Source organism: Leguminivora glycinivorella, chromosome 9, assembly GCF_023078275.1.
Source record: "Leguminivora glycinivorella isolate SPB_JAAS2020 chromosome 9, LegGlyc_1.1, whole genome shotgun sequence".
In the NCBI taxonomy this organism is placed as follows: Eukaryota; Metazoa; Arthropoda; class Insecta; order Lepidoptera; family Tortricidae; genus Leguminivora; species Leguminivora glycinivorella.
In genome coordinates this window covers 10,809,924-10,826,699 of record NC_062979.1, presented here as the reverse complement: position 1 = coordinate 10,826,699, position 16,776 = coordinate 10,809,924, and the positions used below count along the sequence as shown (strand labels likewise).

The 16,776-nt window shown below is 36.5% G+C and overlaps 1 protein-coding gene across 1 annotated transcript; it reads right to left on the bottom strand.

Moving 5' to 3' along the window:
- Positions 1-208: 208 nt before the first annotated feature.
- Positions 209-14,122, bottom strand: LOC125229840 (protein diaphanous homolog 1-like). Its single transcript, XM_048134781.1, has 2 exons — positions 12,566-14,122; positions 209-322 (listed from the first exon to the last, which is right to left on the bottom strand). The coding sequence occupies exons 1-2, from the start codon at positions 14,120-14,122 to the stop codon at positions 209-211; spliced, it is 1,671 nt and encodes a 556-aa protein (XP_047990738.1).
- Positions 14,123-16,776: the final 2,654 nt, after the last annotated feature.

The following is a 16,776-nucleotide window of genomic DNA, read 5'->3' as shown; positions in this document are numbered from 1 at the left end:
ATAAACGTTTTTTTTTCATTATGGAATTTGACAGTTGACAGCCCACTAACCTTGAGTTAAGCGGGTGGTGCAAGTGGCCCTTATAGAAATAAAAGAAAGTTCCAAATTCAAATCACTAACCAACATAGCGACCAGAGGCGCCCTCTCGTAACGGTATTGCTAAACGCCACAAGAATGAGTCACTAAAACAATGTAGCTAATAAGGCAGTTATGAATTCATAGTGCTCAGCAGCGCCATCTCACGTCGAGTAGCGGAGTCATAGTTAGTATTGCAAAAACTGTAACAGAGGTTGTCCAAATTCAGAAGTAGCGCTTCTGACATCTGTGGAGGAGTAGTGAAACTAAAATTAGGTAGAATTTAACCTTGCAACTAGGATGTTATGGCTCGTGTAAGTATACAGCTGAATAAATACTTGCCTACCAATAGCAGTTTAACAAGATAGACTGAATAAAATATTTTCAATAATTAAATCCTACAAATTCTGTAGCAGGAAGAAAAATGCAAGAATACTTGACAACGTGCGCTTTTTTGAGACCTTTGCCATATAACGGGTTAGTAATACATTTGCACGATTTTAATTCTCCGTCCAAGTTATGAAACCGCATCAATAGATTTGTAAACGTACAATTGTTTTTTTTTTTTAAGTGGGCTTTCGTGTTAAAAATAGTGAAATCGCAACCGAGCGCTCGATCATACCGTGTGTGGCATCAAATTAAAGGGCTTTGCGAGTAGTTTATAAATATATATCACATTATAGGACTTTTCTACTTGGTCTAACAAAATATGAGAAAATGTCCAAAAGTGGTAATAATTGTACCGGTGAAGGCTCGTTTTCAAAAATTGGCAAAAATCAATAATAGCAATTTATAATCACTAAGGCATAAAGTAAACGTTGCAGATTAATTTAGTATAAAACTTACTTCGATGTGATGTAGATTTTCAAAGAAATTGTCACTTAATTTTAGGTAATTTCTGAAAAAAATTGAATTCGCCTTAGGCTAGTTTACTCTTTTTCAAAAACTTAAAATAAAAATCTAGTCTGAAATGATTGTGGTACAGGATATACGAATTATAAATTTACCCGTTTTAATATTCAAAATTGTCCAAATTTTACAAATAAGATCGACTGATTCAGCTCTATACGTGCGTTTTTCTAAACGTGCATTAGAAAAAATTTCATCATTAATTTAGTGAGTTAGTTTTCAAAAATCCAGTCTTATAAAAATCAAGATAATAAGATGCTCTAACTGGAACTTGAATTAAATAAATCTATTGGATAACGGAAAGTGTAGTATTTCACCGACTAAAACTATCAATTTTACATTCTTTTGACGTTTTTTTGAAAGCAGCCTTTATTTATATACTAATCAATAACTATTTTTTTCTGTTTTAGGAACGGTCATCGACCTTAAGTTACCTTCATTTAAATTACCTACTGGTAATATAGACAAAAACAAATTTTACATAAGTAATACATGTATTCTTTAATATAATATAGTTTAGTGGTATCGCTGTTGTTTTATGTCTTATGTAACTCCTACACATATCATCAACCTTTTCCTCGGTTTCTATTTTCCGTTTCATTCAACGTTCATTTGTATTTAGGTAAGTAATACATTTCTCGACACTTGACGATCATCCCTCCCTAGCTAGCTAATGCTATTACTTTTTCTACTACTACCCGTGGCCTTAACCCTTAAATGCATAGTGATGTATATATGCATCATCTATTTTTGACTCTAATGACAGCATGTCAAAACTCAAATTTTAATAAATCTTTGTCAAGGTCATGCATTCAATGGTTAAGGAGGACAAATTCAGTACCTATTTCACGAGCTGTTAAACATATGTAGGTACCTAATAATGCTCTAGATGCCGTTTAAATTAACATTACCTACCAAGATCTACACAGACAATTTTATTATACATACTTACAAATGCGCCGTTCTGAAGTAAAATATATTTACCACATTGTCGCTTGCCATAAGGATGACATTTGCTCGTATCGCACGCTATACAAATGAAATGTTAGAATTTCACTTTTCTTAAGCGACACTGTACCTTTTGCTCGAGAACGGCATACATAGTATTAAAATCACTGCTCTACAGAGTTGTGCTGTAGTGAGTAACAGGGTAGACGAGGTCAAAGTATGACACTGGTTAAAATCGATCGAACACCACACAAAACTACGTCCTTGATAGGAAAAATGAAACACTAACTGCCTGCCACATAATCGATGACCCGAACGATATTAACAAGGGTACCTATAACGTTAATTGGTAACCAGCTTCTACTATGATTACCATGAATAGGTTGACATGTGAAATTTCGGAAAAAAATTGGAAAATTTGTAAACATTTTGTTACAGAAAGAATTTCTTTGCAAGAAAATGATGTAAAATATCACTTTAAAAACGATTAGGCATAAGGGATTTCTATTAACACATTCCCTGCCGGCATCGCATATGTATATTACCTAGATACTATACAGGGTGGCCCATTCAAATCGGTCAGTATGGGAAAGTCTGAAACTATAAGACATACGAAGATTTGTTCTTAGGAACCATGTCACCGATTTTGATAAAAAGATAAACTGCATTCATACAATTAAAAAAAAAGTGTACCCAGCTGGGGAATCGAACCCGGTTGTTTTGAAAAAATAAACTTACACTATTTCTATTCAGATATCGTTTGTGTAGGTCTTAAGCAGTAAATATCTCTAAGAAACATAATGTCTAAAATGAATAAAATGCATTTTTTTCACATACTTTAATTTATCATAGTAGGTGTTCAAAGTGACCACCGTCTTTTTCAATACAATATTCAACACGTCTAGGTAACGATCTTACTATTGCATTTTGTATCTTCATGTGGTGAATCTGCGTTAAAGTTGACTCTATGGCTACTTTTAGGTCTTCAACGGTGTTATAGCTATTTTTGTACACTGTTGTAAAGATGAAGTGAACTTGCTGAATATTGTAACGGTGGTTACTTTTAACACCTACTATGATAAATTAAAGTATGTGAAAAAAATGCATTTTATTCATTTTAGACATTATGTTTCTTAGAGATATTTACTGCTTAAGACCTACACAAACGATATCTGAATAGAAATAGTGTAAGTTTATTTTTTCGAAACAACCGGGTTCGATTCCCCAGCTGGGTACACTTTTTTTTTAATTGTGTGAATGCAGTTTTTCTTTTTATCAAAATCGGTGACATGGTTCCTAAGAACAAATCTTCGTATGTCTTACAGTTTCAGACTTTCCCATACTGACCGATTTGAATGGGCCACCCTGTATATGGATGCTGATTGCTGATACGCAATAATGTGTTATTCCACATGAATTTTGCAATAAAACGTCAACTTTATTCGTCAAATTTTTGAGTTGACATCTTATTGCAAAATGCATGTGGGATGACACATTATTGCGTATCACCATTTATTATTATGTTCATTCATTGAGCTTGTTCGTAGTTAACTTCCCTTGGCAGTCAGTGAGTTTATTAAAGATGAAAAAACACATCATGAGTAACGTTTCATGACTAACTATCGCGGTAAACGAAGACAATATTATAAAAAAAAATATGGCAGTTATAATTTTGCATTTATTACGATATTGGCAGAAAAGTCTTTAATTGCTGTGAAAATAACTATGAAACTAGTTTAAAATATAATAAGTATGTATTAAATTATTATGACGTACTTACTTAAGTTGTCACTCGGTCAGTCAGATACTAGTTAGCTATATTCAAGTGAATGAATTATTAATTTATTATAAACCTTTAACACTATTTACATTAAACAGGTCGTGTAAATAATTGTCGGAAAATAAATCACATTATATGTATACGTACTATTAATGTGTATACGTACGTTCTAACACTGAAAACCGCAAATTATTAAAGATCAATGCTTGTATGAGGAAATATTTTTTAGATTTATTTTCACATGAAAAGTAAATGCTATTCCCAAAACTGAAACTTAAAATAAAAAAATATATTTTTTTTCTAATAAAATACTTTTTTGCAATGACTTACTAGTTACTTTTTGATATCTATCAACGAGGATAGTTAGATTGTGTCCGATAACGGCATCATCGCCATTAAAACAGCGTTTTGTTCTGAGAAATAATAAGTAATTGTTATTTTTTTAAATGCTTATAACCAGTGATCGGGGATTTGGATTTGGATGCCACACTGCGGGATGTCAAGTAGAAACGTTAATATAGATACGCCGTCTGACCCGTGATAACGTGATTTTTTTTATGTCACAGTAGACAAATGATCGGTGTTTCCTTAAGTTACAACTGGTTTTCCTTAAGGAAAGTACCATTTTAGTGAAGTAGGTTTGATGATGAATTTTAATGTAATAACATGTTGCCATTTACCTAGTATTTTTGGATGATAATAATGTGAATTGTTATACAAATCACATATTTTATTGTAAGTGAGGCATATGCTAAATTAATTAGGAAAAAATAATTCAGCAGTAATAAACTAATAACATTGATGATTTCATGTCACATTTAAAACTTTGACCCATGATAATTACCCATATTGACAATCAATATGTAATTTAAAGCTAATATTATGATAATAAACTGTCCTTTATCTAACCACATAAACCCTGGAATCTCGCGGCATATCCATACTAGCATAATGATTGGGGTCATTCACCCCGAGTGGCATCCAAATCCCCGATCACTGCTTATAACTCTGAAAGTAGGCGAAATCCAGAAAAGTTTATATGACATTTTACTCTTCTAACATGATGAGGAATACGCTGTTATTAAAATTATTCGGTTTCCTCAGCATGTTACACCGTGAATATAGTCTTCGTAGTAATTGATTCACATTGAAAGCCTGAACATACCTAGTCTTTAATAGGTCATATTTACTTTAAAATGAATAAACGTAAGATGACTAATAACATAACTGAATTTTCCCATTGATCCACGACATCCAAGTCAATTTTGGCTATGTGGAAGAAAATTTCTACTGGTTTTTATCCTAACAACCAAATAAGAGCAATGCTTATAAGATGAGTTTAAAAAAATATACCTATTTCATTTACTGATGTTCGGCAAAATGATCTTAATATGTATAAGTTTGGTCTGCCTCGCATAGTCAAGTGAAGTGGATCAATAAATTCGTCAGCCATTGAAGTACGTAGGCGCGTATTTTTGGCGCGGTCTTTATTACACCCATTACAAGTTGAGTCGGCCTATGAAATAGGGTGGAGCGTGCTTGTATGGAGAAAATTAAAAATATGAAATTCATAACGGAATAGGTATCGAAAGTTGTGGAAAAAATTGTAGATTATATTTCTGGTATCAAATTTAAAATTAGGTACTACTTTTAGCCCTCTACCAGCCGTAAAAGCAAAAAAAATAAGGTAAAATTAACAAATAAATTAAATATGTCTGATGTCAATTTTTATTTTTTATTATTAATTTATGATATATAAGAACCTGTTATTAAGTGAATTTACCCACAATAATGTTTAAATTTATTAAATAATAATAAATAATAATACTTCAATATTTCATTTTTAACTCAATAATCACGTTATCATGCGAAATACGATAAAAGAAGTAAAAAGTACAATATATTTTTTGGGTTGTCTTTTATATGAAAGGACATCTTTAGATATAAATAAAATGCTTTGGGTTTTTGCGTTTCTCTAGATTTTTTCTACTTTTACGTGATGACCAAAAGTGACATTTTAGGCGTTAATTGGGCAATTTAAGCATACATTGAAGCGTTATAACCAAAAATGTTGGTTGGACTGATATGCTGTTCAATGTGCTATGAGTTTATTTCGATTGATAGCTTTTCTGTCAGATGCTTAGAATATTTTTTTAAGCATGAGTTATATATAAATAGGATTTTTTGGAAAATTCCAAGTTTACAGTAAATTTAAATCTCAGAAAAAAAAATGTTTTAACTTAAAAAAAAACTGAAATTAAAATCATTTCTGATACCAAAGGTGGTGTTATAATATATAAATGTAAAAAAATATGTAAAATTAAAAAAATATATTTTACAAAACAATATTAATATTTTTTTATTAAATTAATGGAAGAGGGCCAAAAGTATATAACTAGATATTTTTTATTATTTTTCTCATAATCTACATAAAATTAGGCATTCTTTGAGTGGTATTCAATTGCATATTTCCAAAATTTTTAAATTCGCTCACCCCTACATGAAATCATAATATGAGAAGGAATATATTCAGTATTTTCTTTCGAAGCTTAGGTAGAAATATGAATGCAAAGTTTTTAAAATAACATAGGTAGCTTAGGCAGAAGTATGAAAGCAGAGTTTGTCAAATAACATAGGTGCTTGTTGTATTATTTTATGTAGATTTGCAATTTTACCGACGTTGTATTAAATCATTCACTCTACGTAGTTTGGCAATTAATTTTTTGTTAGTAATTGATTGCACGTTATTAGTACAAATAATTTACGTTTAGTTTTACCTATAGAACATGTTCTTGCATACTTTTTTATTTGTATTTAAAGTTTTTATCTATCTGTAAAAATTAAAAGCAACATTCAATATTAGCTGTCAAGAATCACTATAGCTACACGGACGAGTACATCAATTACCTTGCCAGACTCACGCGCATTTATAGACTAGCCTTTGCCCGCGACTTCGCTCGCGTTAAATTCTAAAATTGTGGAATGCTCCATACAAACTTCCACCCCCCATTTTAGGGAGGTATGGGGTTAGAAAGAGACAGAAAGTTGCTTATGTCACTCTTCATCTTTCAACTATCTCCACTTAAAAAATCACGTCAATTTGTCGCTCCGTTTTGCCGTGAAAGACGGACAACCAAACGGACACCCACATTTTCCCATTTTTAATTATTAGTACGGATGATTCAACACGAATTCGTGGGCGAATAACTATTCGGATAGCTGACTATGACTGTAATATCGTACGTTAACAGGTGAACAGACTTTTTAGTAGTAGACCGGCTTTTGCCATATTCGATCGTGCTATGATGAGGTAGAAATCGCCCAATACCAAAAATAGTGTTTCCTACATATTTATTATTTCATAGTACTATATTGGTTTCATAGTACCTAAATAAAGAAATAAGAGACTTTTACTGGTATACATTATCTAATTTAATATGCATATTTTTATTTTATCTATACCGATGTTCTTCAACCGTTCTAAATTGTTCAAAAATTACAACTCTAGAATATGATACGTGCATACCGATTAAGACAGGCAGATACTGCCACTTCATAAGAATCAATGTTAATAAAAGTTCAAGGGGTTCATTTTGCGCCAGTTTCATGAAACCTTTTTGGGCCATTTTAGCAAATCTGGTAAATCTCGCCTAATATAATGTGAATAAGAATTTAATTGGTATTGATAAGACGTGATCCAAAAACTTTATGCGAATTGCTCAGATACAAACAAAACATTTAACAATAACACGATTAACATAATTATACTCTTCTAACAATAACCTCATTATGAAATATAAAATACCACTGTAACTGAACATCTCGGACATTGACGATCAAATATATGAAAGAGGTGGGTTCCTAGCACACATTCTAAGCTCGTGTAGGTGAACGCGTCGTACCATTCTTGTATGAGTGAGATATGACAGGTCGACTGTTCGCGTTTTTGACAGGCGGTAACTGTGAGGTAACCGAGCGTGGGTGGGCGGCACTTTCAGCGGGGAGCGGAAGTGCCATAATGAACGATTGTACTCTTTAATAAACTGTGATAACTGCTTGATTCGAACTTTAAGATAAGTCTAATATTTGCTCTGAATACGACAAAAAAAACTCAATTTTGACTATTATAAGTGTTCGTTTGAGGATTGGGAATAGGTATGTATGTACTTCGTACTGAATTATGACAACTCATGCTATGCTATGCTCTCTCCCGTGCTACCACAGAATATATAATAGTACAAGTACAGAAGGCTCACTCCTTTGATGTTCACAAAACGCCGCCATTCTAAATTCTTACCTACATTAACAAACGGACCGCACGCATGCAGACGATATAACCCATTGTCAATCTAACGGTAGAACCAATTATCACCTCTACACACTGACATTGCGTATTGACGCTGATGATTTATACCATTTTTCCGTTGCGTTACGTTTCCCGCCTATTTATGGTAGCTGTGCCTTTTATAGACAAGGAATAGAGGTAATAAAGGACGTCCTCGAATGACAATTCGTTGGTAAGAAGATCGTTTCACAATTGTTTATACATAAGCATATTTATAGTAAATACTTTGGAATACAATAAAAAGAAGTTTTAGAGCGAAAAAAAAACCATCACACTCAAAGCAGACAAGATAATTGTTAAAAAAATAAAAAAGACAAACACTTACACAAAATCAAAATCAAAATAATTTATTCAGCAAATAGGCCACAGGGGCACTTTTACACGTCACATGTACATAGGTATTTAAAAAAATATTTAAAATTGAGTTGAAATTACAATTGATACTATTATATACTAATTCTAAGTTCTAACTAAAGTTAACTCTATACAATTAATTAGAGATGTAGAAGGTCTCTAAATGTCGAATTACAACCAAGAACTACACTAAATTTTAATATAAAAAGTACAAATACAAAAAAAAAAAGTCTAAAATTACTTTAGAGGTGCAAATGACTCTAAATGTCACAACTAAAAATAAAATGTATATCTACTTAATCTAATTCTCCTTAGAGATGTATATGGTCTCCATGAGTCAAAATCATATATTTAAAATATTCACTAAAAGGAAACAAACGACAACCGAACAAAGTGTCCTAATTTAATAAAAATTAGAATTAAAGTTACTAAGTTATAACAGCCCCAGTAAGCTTAAACAGACCGGTCTTCACAGACGGCACCCGTTCACGAGTATGACGCATATCTCAGCCATCGCCTCCCTCAACCTTTATTCGGGAAGGTGGCGACCCGATCAACGACGCCACCGCAGCAAAGACTTTTAAGTGTGCATGACATGTTTAAGCTGCCAGGCTAAATTAAATATTCAAATAATAAAACATAGCTGTAAGACACTATATTCTGTGCTCGTATGTTACAAAGGAAGGAAATATAGATTTATACAATAAAATTAAAGTAAGATAAACATTAAACATTAAACACATAATCTTGGAGATGTATAAGGTCTCCAAGTGTCCACAACTAAACTTAAATAAAAACAATATAATCAGACGAGAATATGTTCTCATACGTCAATTGAACACTAGTATGCTTAATTACACAATGCAGAGAAAATGAAAAAATATATACGACTTCATTCATCTATTGACAAGCAACCACCTTAAAGGCATCCCTATCATCTATAAAATCCTTCACAGTGTAGTACGCCTTACATAACAACAAACGCTTAATGCGTGCCTTAAATTTGTCAAATGGCAAATCCACTATATCGGTTGGTACTTTGTTATAAAAACGTGTACAGTTCCCGACGAAAGACGTACCAACCTTACGGAGACGGTGGGCGGTCACAGCAAGTTTATGTTTGTTCCTTGTGTTATAGTTATGGATGTCACTGTTAAGCTTGAATTCGTGGATATTTTTCCGAACATACATAATATTTTCGTATATGTATTGAGAGGCAACGGTAAGGATGTTCACCTCTTTGAATTTTTCTCTTAAAGATGCTCGACCGCCCAATCCGTAGATTGAACGGACAGCTCGTTTTTGCAGCACAAAAATAGCCTGAATGTCTGCAGCTTTTCCCCATAACAGGATCCCATATGACATAACACTGTGGAAGTAGCTAAAGTATACCAGCCTGGCCGTCTCTACGTTTGTTAGTTGTCTGATTCGCCTTACTGCGTAAGCTGCAGAACTAAGTTTGCCAGCTAAAGTGGCTATATGTGCATGCCATTGCAGTTTTGAATCCAAAGTGACTCCAAGGAAAACCGTTCGATCTTCAAATTCCAGCGTTTCACCTTTCATTTGGATCTTACTGTTATTTACCTGCTTAACGTTCGGAAGCGCAAATCTGATGCACTTGGTTTTCTTGGCGTTTAGAAGTAAGTTATTCGCCGTAAACCAGTCTGTTATGCTAGACAGTGCATCGTTGATGTTATCGAAGCTGCTTTCCTTTCTGTCAACTTTGAATATAAGAGAAGTGTCGTCAGCAAATAACACTATATCATGTTTATCTTGCACTAGTTTCGGTAGATCATTAATGTATACTAAGAACAGGAAGGGACCGAGAATTGAACCTTGAGGCACTCCAAGTGCTACCGGTGAACCTGCTGATTGAGTCCCATTGATAACAACTCGCTGAGTTCTGTCGGAAAGGTACGATGAAACAAGGTCAAGGGCAGCAGCTTTAACCCCATAGTGGCTCAATTTTCTCTTTAAATTCTCGTGATCAACGCAATCAAAGGCCTTTGATAGATCACAGAAAATTCCAACAGCATCTTGAGCTCTTTCCCAGGCGTCAAAGATGTGTTTTAGAAGTACCACACCGGCATCAGTAGTTGAACGACCTCTGGTAAAACCAAATTGATTATTGTCAAGCAATTTATTTCTGTTAAAGTGAGACAACAGTTGATTAAGAATAAGCTTCTCAAAGACCTTACTTAGCGCTGGTAATATTGAAATAGGTCTAAAGTTGGTCGGGTCTGATTTCGTTCCTGATTTAAACAGCGGGATAATTTTGCTGTGTTTCATAATATCAGGAAAAATGCCAGTTTCAATACATCTGTTGAAAATCTCAGCTAAATAGGGTGCAATTGATTCTACTATTGAGTGTAATACTTTAACTGACAAGCCCCATAGATCTTCAGTTTTCTTTAAATTTAAAGATCTGAACGTTTTAATAACTATGGTCGGAGTAACATAAGAAAATGTGAATATTTCTGAACATTCTTCTACATTAGCTTGCAGCATTTCTTCAGCGACAATTGGCGATGAGTTAAGAGACTTTGTTGTCTCTGCCGGTATATTCGAGAAAAATCGCTCGAAGTGATCTGCCACTTCACGGTCGGAACTTACTAAAGTATCAGCAACTCGTAGGTTGTAGTGCCGTTCTTTTATTTTACGCTTTCCTGTTTCACTGCTGATCACTTGCCATGTAGTTTTAACTTTATCGCTGGAATTTAAGATCTTTTTGGATAAATAATCAGCTTTAGCGGCGACACACATCCTTTTAAAAGATTTCGAGAAATTCTTTACGTACTCTATAAATTCCGGCCTTTTATCAGTTGTTCGCAGATCATACAAATCATAGAGCCGGCGTCTCTTATCGTGAATATCCGGCGTAGCCCAGTCGCTAAATTTAACCTTGACCTTGCCCTGCATCTTCTTGGGGATGAAGCAGGCATCAAATTCCTTTTTTATACAGTTAAACAACTCAGAACTCAGACAGTCAGGGTTCTCTCGGTTACATGAAAGAAAAGGTAAGTTGTTCCTAATATTACGATTGAATGACTGTAAGCGCCTTTCGGAAATCAGTCTGCACACAGTGTCTTGTGGAATATCCTCTATCTTCCCGCCAAAAGAGGCTTTTAGTCCACAGTGGTCAGAACTCAAGGTGTTTATTACAGATTTACTAATCGCAATATCGTTACTGAAGATGTTGTCTATACATGTTGCACTGGTTGCCGTGATTCTAGTTGGTTCACAAAATAAATTTACTAAATTAAAAGATTTAAAGGTATTTAGTAACCTTCCACACAAAGGCGAATTTTCTAGCAAATTAATATTAAAATCGCCACATACAACTATAGTTTTCTGACTTCTAAAAACACGACTAAGGACTTCATCTATAACCGATTCAAATACATTATAGTCCGCCGATGGGGGCCTGTACACGCATACAACAATAAATCGTTCCAACTCGACACAAGAAAGTTCTATAACGCGTTCTACAGACAAGTCAACAATGTCTCTACGCTCTTTACTTTTTATACTATGTTTAACCATTATCAATGACCCGCCGCGAATGCAGGATCTTCTGAAGAAATAACTAACTATACTATGATTATTGTAATTAAACATAAATTCATGCCCTTTAAGCCAGTGCTCGGTTATACAGAGAATGTCAATATTCGAGGACTGTAAAAACAAATCTATTTCGAGTTCCTTGCTGGCAAAGCCTTGAATATTCTGGTGAACTAAATTTAATAACTCGGTTTCACTAAGCATACTAGCATCAATACGAGCAGAGCCGGCCGGTGCAGACGTTGTCGTAGCGGTTAGTTTAAATACAAATCACCAGGCGACTCCGTCTCGGAACCCACGCTACCGAGACATAAAGAGCTACGCGAAGTAAAACTACTAGACGCCGCCCTAGATACGACGGAGTCCTCAATATTATATGCTAACAGGTTAGCACAATCCACTAGACATCTTTTCGGTAGGTAGGTTCTGTTACAGGGCATTACAAAATCATATATAAATTTATTCGTATCAAAATACGAAATCGTACTACTATATACTGAGAGATTGTACAACAAAGAATTATAATGGTAAACTCTCTTATTCACCTTTCTCGACCTTCTGTATGGGAGCGCACACATAATTATTTTCCCTACCTCTCCCCGATCGAGCGCCGACAGAGTAGCGGACAAATTTAAAATATCGCGTTTAGTACAGTCTAAACTGTTCCCTACAAAAACTATAAGCGTCGAATCGCGGTCAAACTCGCCTGCAGAGATGCACTCGACCAAACGAGCGACGGTGGCCCCCGGGTGACAGTGGTTGATGACGCGCCGGTGGAGGCGCTCCGCCAGCAGCGCGCCCAGCCCGGCGCCCGCCTCGTCGCTGTACAGCACGGCGCGGGCGCGGGCGGCGCGCGGCGGCGGCGGGGAGCACGCCGCGGCGGCGGCCGGGGGCGGCGGGGAGGATGGCGGCGCGAGGCGGGGCGACGGCGGCGAGACGAGGGGTGGCGGCGCCGGAGCGGGCGAGACATAGGTCAGCAGCGCCAGAGCCAGCGTAGCTAGGCTGGGCGGCGACGAGGCCGGCTCGACGAGGGCCGGCGGCGATGGAGCCGGCCCGGCGATGGACGGTCGCGATGGAACCCGCTCGACGACGCCCGGCGGTGACGATGGCGGTTGAGCCGGTACTGGCGCAGGATCCCCGAAGCTCGAGACGGGGTGAAGGTCTCGGCTGGGCTCGAGCGCGGGGCTCGGGCGCGACGCGAACAGCGCTCGCAGCGCGGGCGATCCCGGCGCGGCTAGGACGGCACGCAGCGCGGGCGAACTCGGCGCGGCGGGGCGCGTCGGTGGCCGTGGTGACTCGAAGCTCAGGTTGTAGCCGCTGCCCGGTTCTAGAACATTATTCATAAAGGCTATGTACTCCTGTAAAGCTTTACTTGACAATTCATCCCTATTAGTTAAGTCTATCAACTTTAATTCTAATTTTTTTAATTCATCGGAGCGGAGATTCAGCTCCTCAGTTGTCCTGTCTAGTTGATATTGACAGTTTAAAAGTTCCTCGCTGAGGGAAACACTTTTACATTTAGATTGCACTGTCTTAAACAGTGAAGTATGACGTTTCAGCAAAAGCTTTGATTTCTTAATGAATCTGTTCAATTTCAAGTATTTTTTAATTTTATTGTTACCTTTCAATGTAACTCTAACATCACTGTGGTCCTCAAATTGCACAGAATTTTTAATATCTAAAGTTTCTATTATTGGAGAGGACACTGTACTATCAAGAACTAAATCTACATCAAAACTATTTAATTCAGCAAAAATACTCATATTATTGTCAGCGGGCACGGGGTTGCCGGAGCAATACTTGCAAATATGTTTTGATTCCGACTCCTCCAGTTGCTGTTGCAAGTCCCGGACGCGTTGTAACGCCAGCTCGTGTATATCCTGGCATTGCTGGAACCGGTTGACAATGGCCTGCAGTTCATCGCGCTGCCCTTGCAAGTCTTCATACTCAACGTCTTGGTTGGCGAGTTGATTTTTTAGTGTTGTGTTTGTTCTTACAACACGCTCAATCTCCTGTTCACTCTCTTCTTGTTCTTGAAGGAGCTTTTTGTTCAGCTCGTTGGCTGTTTTGAGCTCCTTCTGTAATTGTTGCATTTTGGCAATCAGGACGTCCCTCCTTGTAGTCATCTTGGTAGGTTGTTCTGAAGACATATTTGTAATTTGAGACAATATAGCCAATAAAATATATGTATAGGCAGTGAGAATTTGTAATTATTAACTTAATACTTGCACTTGATACACTATTCAATAATAACAATATGACTTTAATGAGGAAATCAAAATTTACTAATCTTAATTCCTAGTGTATGATAACATGTAATAGGTTTTATAATTCACTTTATTGAAAGTTTAACTGGTTTCCACTGTGTGTAGTCTTATTGTTTTTGAAGAGATTTAACAATGAACTAAGAAACACGGTAAGTTAAAACACTAAACAAGTTGTCATCAAAACATGTACAAACATAACCAAATACCTAATGACTACTAGCAATTTGAAAGATTACATGAAAACTGTATGTAAAGATTATGAAAACAATACTCATCTGTAAATATCTTCGCAGAAACACTTGTAAAACGGTGTATTTTTTAAATTTCGGACGTTACTTCGTTGACAGTTGACTTAATTTTTTGTCGTCGATTTTTGGCTTCTTACAATGCATGGACACTTGAGATAACATTTTATCACTTGAATTGCAGCATGATAGTCCCATTTATCACAATATCTTCTTATATTTTATGAAGTAACTAATTATATTACATATCGAAATACGCAGACCACATTTGACGTCTGTCACTGGCTAGTGTTGCCAGACTCATCCCACAAGTTTTCAATTTTGCTTCAATCACTTCCTCACACTACGAACACGCGGTCAAGAATGACCGGAATATAACATCACTATGCTATTTAAACCACATGTACCTACTGAAAACCCAATTCCCCAAATTAAATTTGTTTCCATAACACTTCGTGATGAAAATATGCGTACAATTCACATCAAACGGTTACGATGGAGTCGGACGCGCCTTATATCAGTCACAGTTTTAGTTTTAAATCACAGCCCGAATGGTTACAAGCAGTCATGAGAACACCGCTACCACTCACATTTGAAGTGACCATAGAAATGGGATGTCAAAGAAGAACAGAACTGTCAAATAATAAAAGTGAGACCAATATTGGACCGTGTTCATTTGTTCAACCCACAGATTTCATATTTACCATGAATATAGTTCTGTGGTTCAACCTTAATGAGAGTACTATAACCAGAACCACAAAATTAAAATGTTGGAAAAACTCCCGACAGCGACATAGTAGACCGATTTTCATGAAACATAGCTAAGAACACTCCTGAATAACTCAGCTTTCAGACAAAAAAAAACTAAATCTAAATCGGTTCATCCGTTCAGGAGCTACGATGTCACAGACAGACACACATATACAGACCGACAGACAGACAGACAGACAGACAGACAGACAGACAGACAGACAGACAGACAGACAAACAGACAAACAGACAGACAGACAGACACACAGACAGACAGACACGTCAAACTTATAACACCCCGTCGTTTTTGCGTCGGGGGTTAAAAATTAGGAAATCATACAAGAGTACGTGAATTATTTGCTGTTCTAATAATCGAGATGGAAATTACCCACTGTATCCTCTAAATACAACTTGTTACTGAAAACTCCAACTATTAAAACTATCGATGGAAAAATTGAAAAAAAAATCTTATTAAATTTGTTGTCTGTCTTTTTTGCATACATGGGATGATCATATACGTGACAGCTTCTTCCCTTTCGCACACTTCAGTTGTCTGAAATATTAGGTCTGTTGTATGAGTGTAGTGACAGAGAGTATACATGCTCAATTTTTTTTGGCCGTAGCCCCGACTCGACTCCGCTCTCTTTAATGGGAATCGTACATAAACATTGTAGTTTCTCTAAATTTTCCAGACACTGCGGGAAACCCGGGAAAATGGTGATGTAAAAATATTTCCACGCAGACCCAACCCTACAATTTTATAGTCAGTTAATAGTCAGTAATAAAGTCTGGCGAAACTATACAACTAAATAAATTTAATTAGAATAGATTATACTAGCTTTTGCCCGCGGCTTCCCTCGCGTCAAATTCTAAAATTGCTGAATGCTTCATACAAACTTCCACCCCCCATTTTAGGGAAGTGGGGGGTTAAAAATAGACAAAAGGTAGCCTATGTCATTCTCCATATATCCCTTCAGCTATCTCCACTTAAAAAAATAACTCAATTCGCTGACAACAGACACACACACTTTCCTATTTATAATATTGGTATGGATTACGTAGGGTTCCGTGCAAAGACTATATTTACTTTTTAATTCGTCTCCTCCCGTGAGTGTCATACAAGTCATCTGTGGGATATTAGTTCAACTGTATCGAGGGAGATGGGCTAGCAATCTGTCACTCTAAAGTGACATACGACATTTTTTTTTTCAGTCCTATTAAAGCCTCCGCCACACATAAAGCGTTTTGATAGCGTAGCGTTAGCGGAGCGCAATGATAGCGGTGCGCCGGACGAACGCTGGCGTTCCGCTCGCAATCCGCGCTCGTTAGTTCCCGCCGGCGTCCGCTGGGCGCAACGCCAGCGTTCGTCAGGCGCACCGCTATCAATGCGCTCCGCTGATGCTCCGCTAACGCTCCGCCTATGCTCTCAAAACGCGCATGAGTGGCCGAGCATTAAGAGTGGCACTGAATCTTGAGTAGTTTCATTTAACGTGCCTACCTTTTTTGGAGATACAGACGGAAGTTTATGTATGTATATTATGT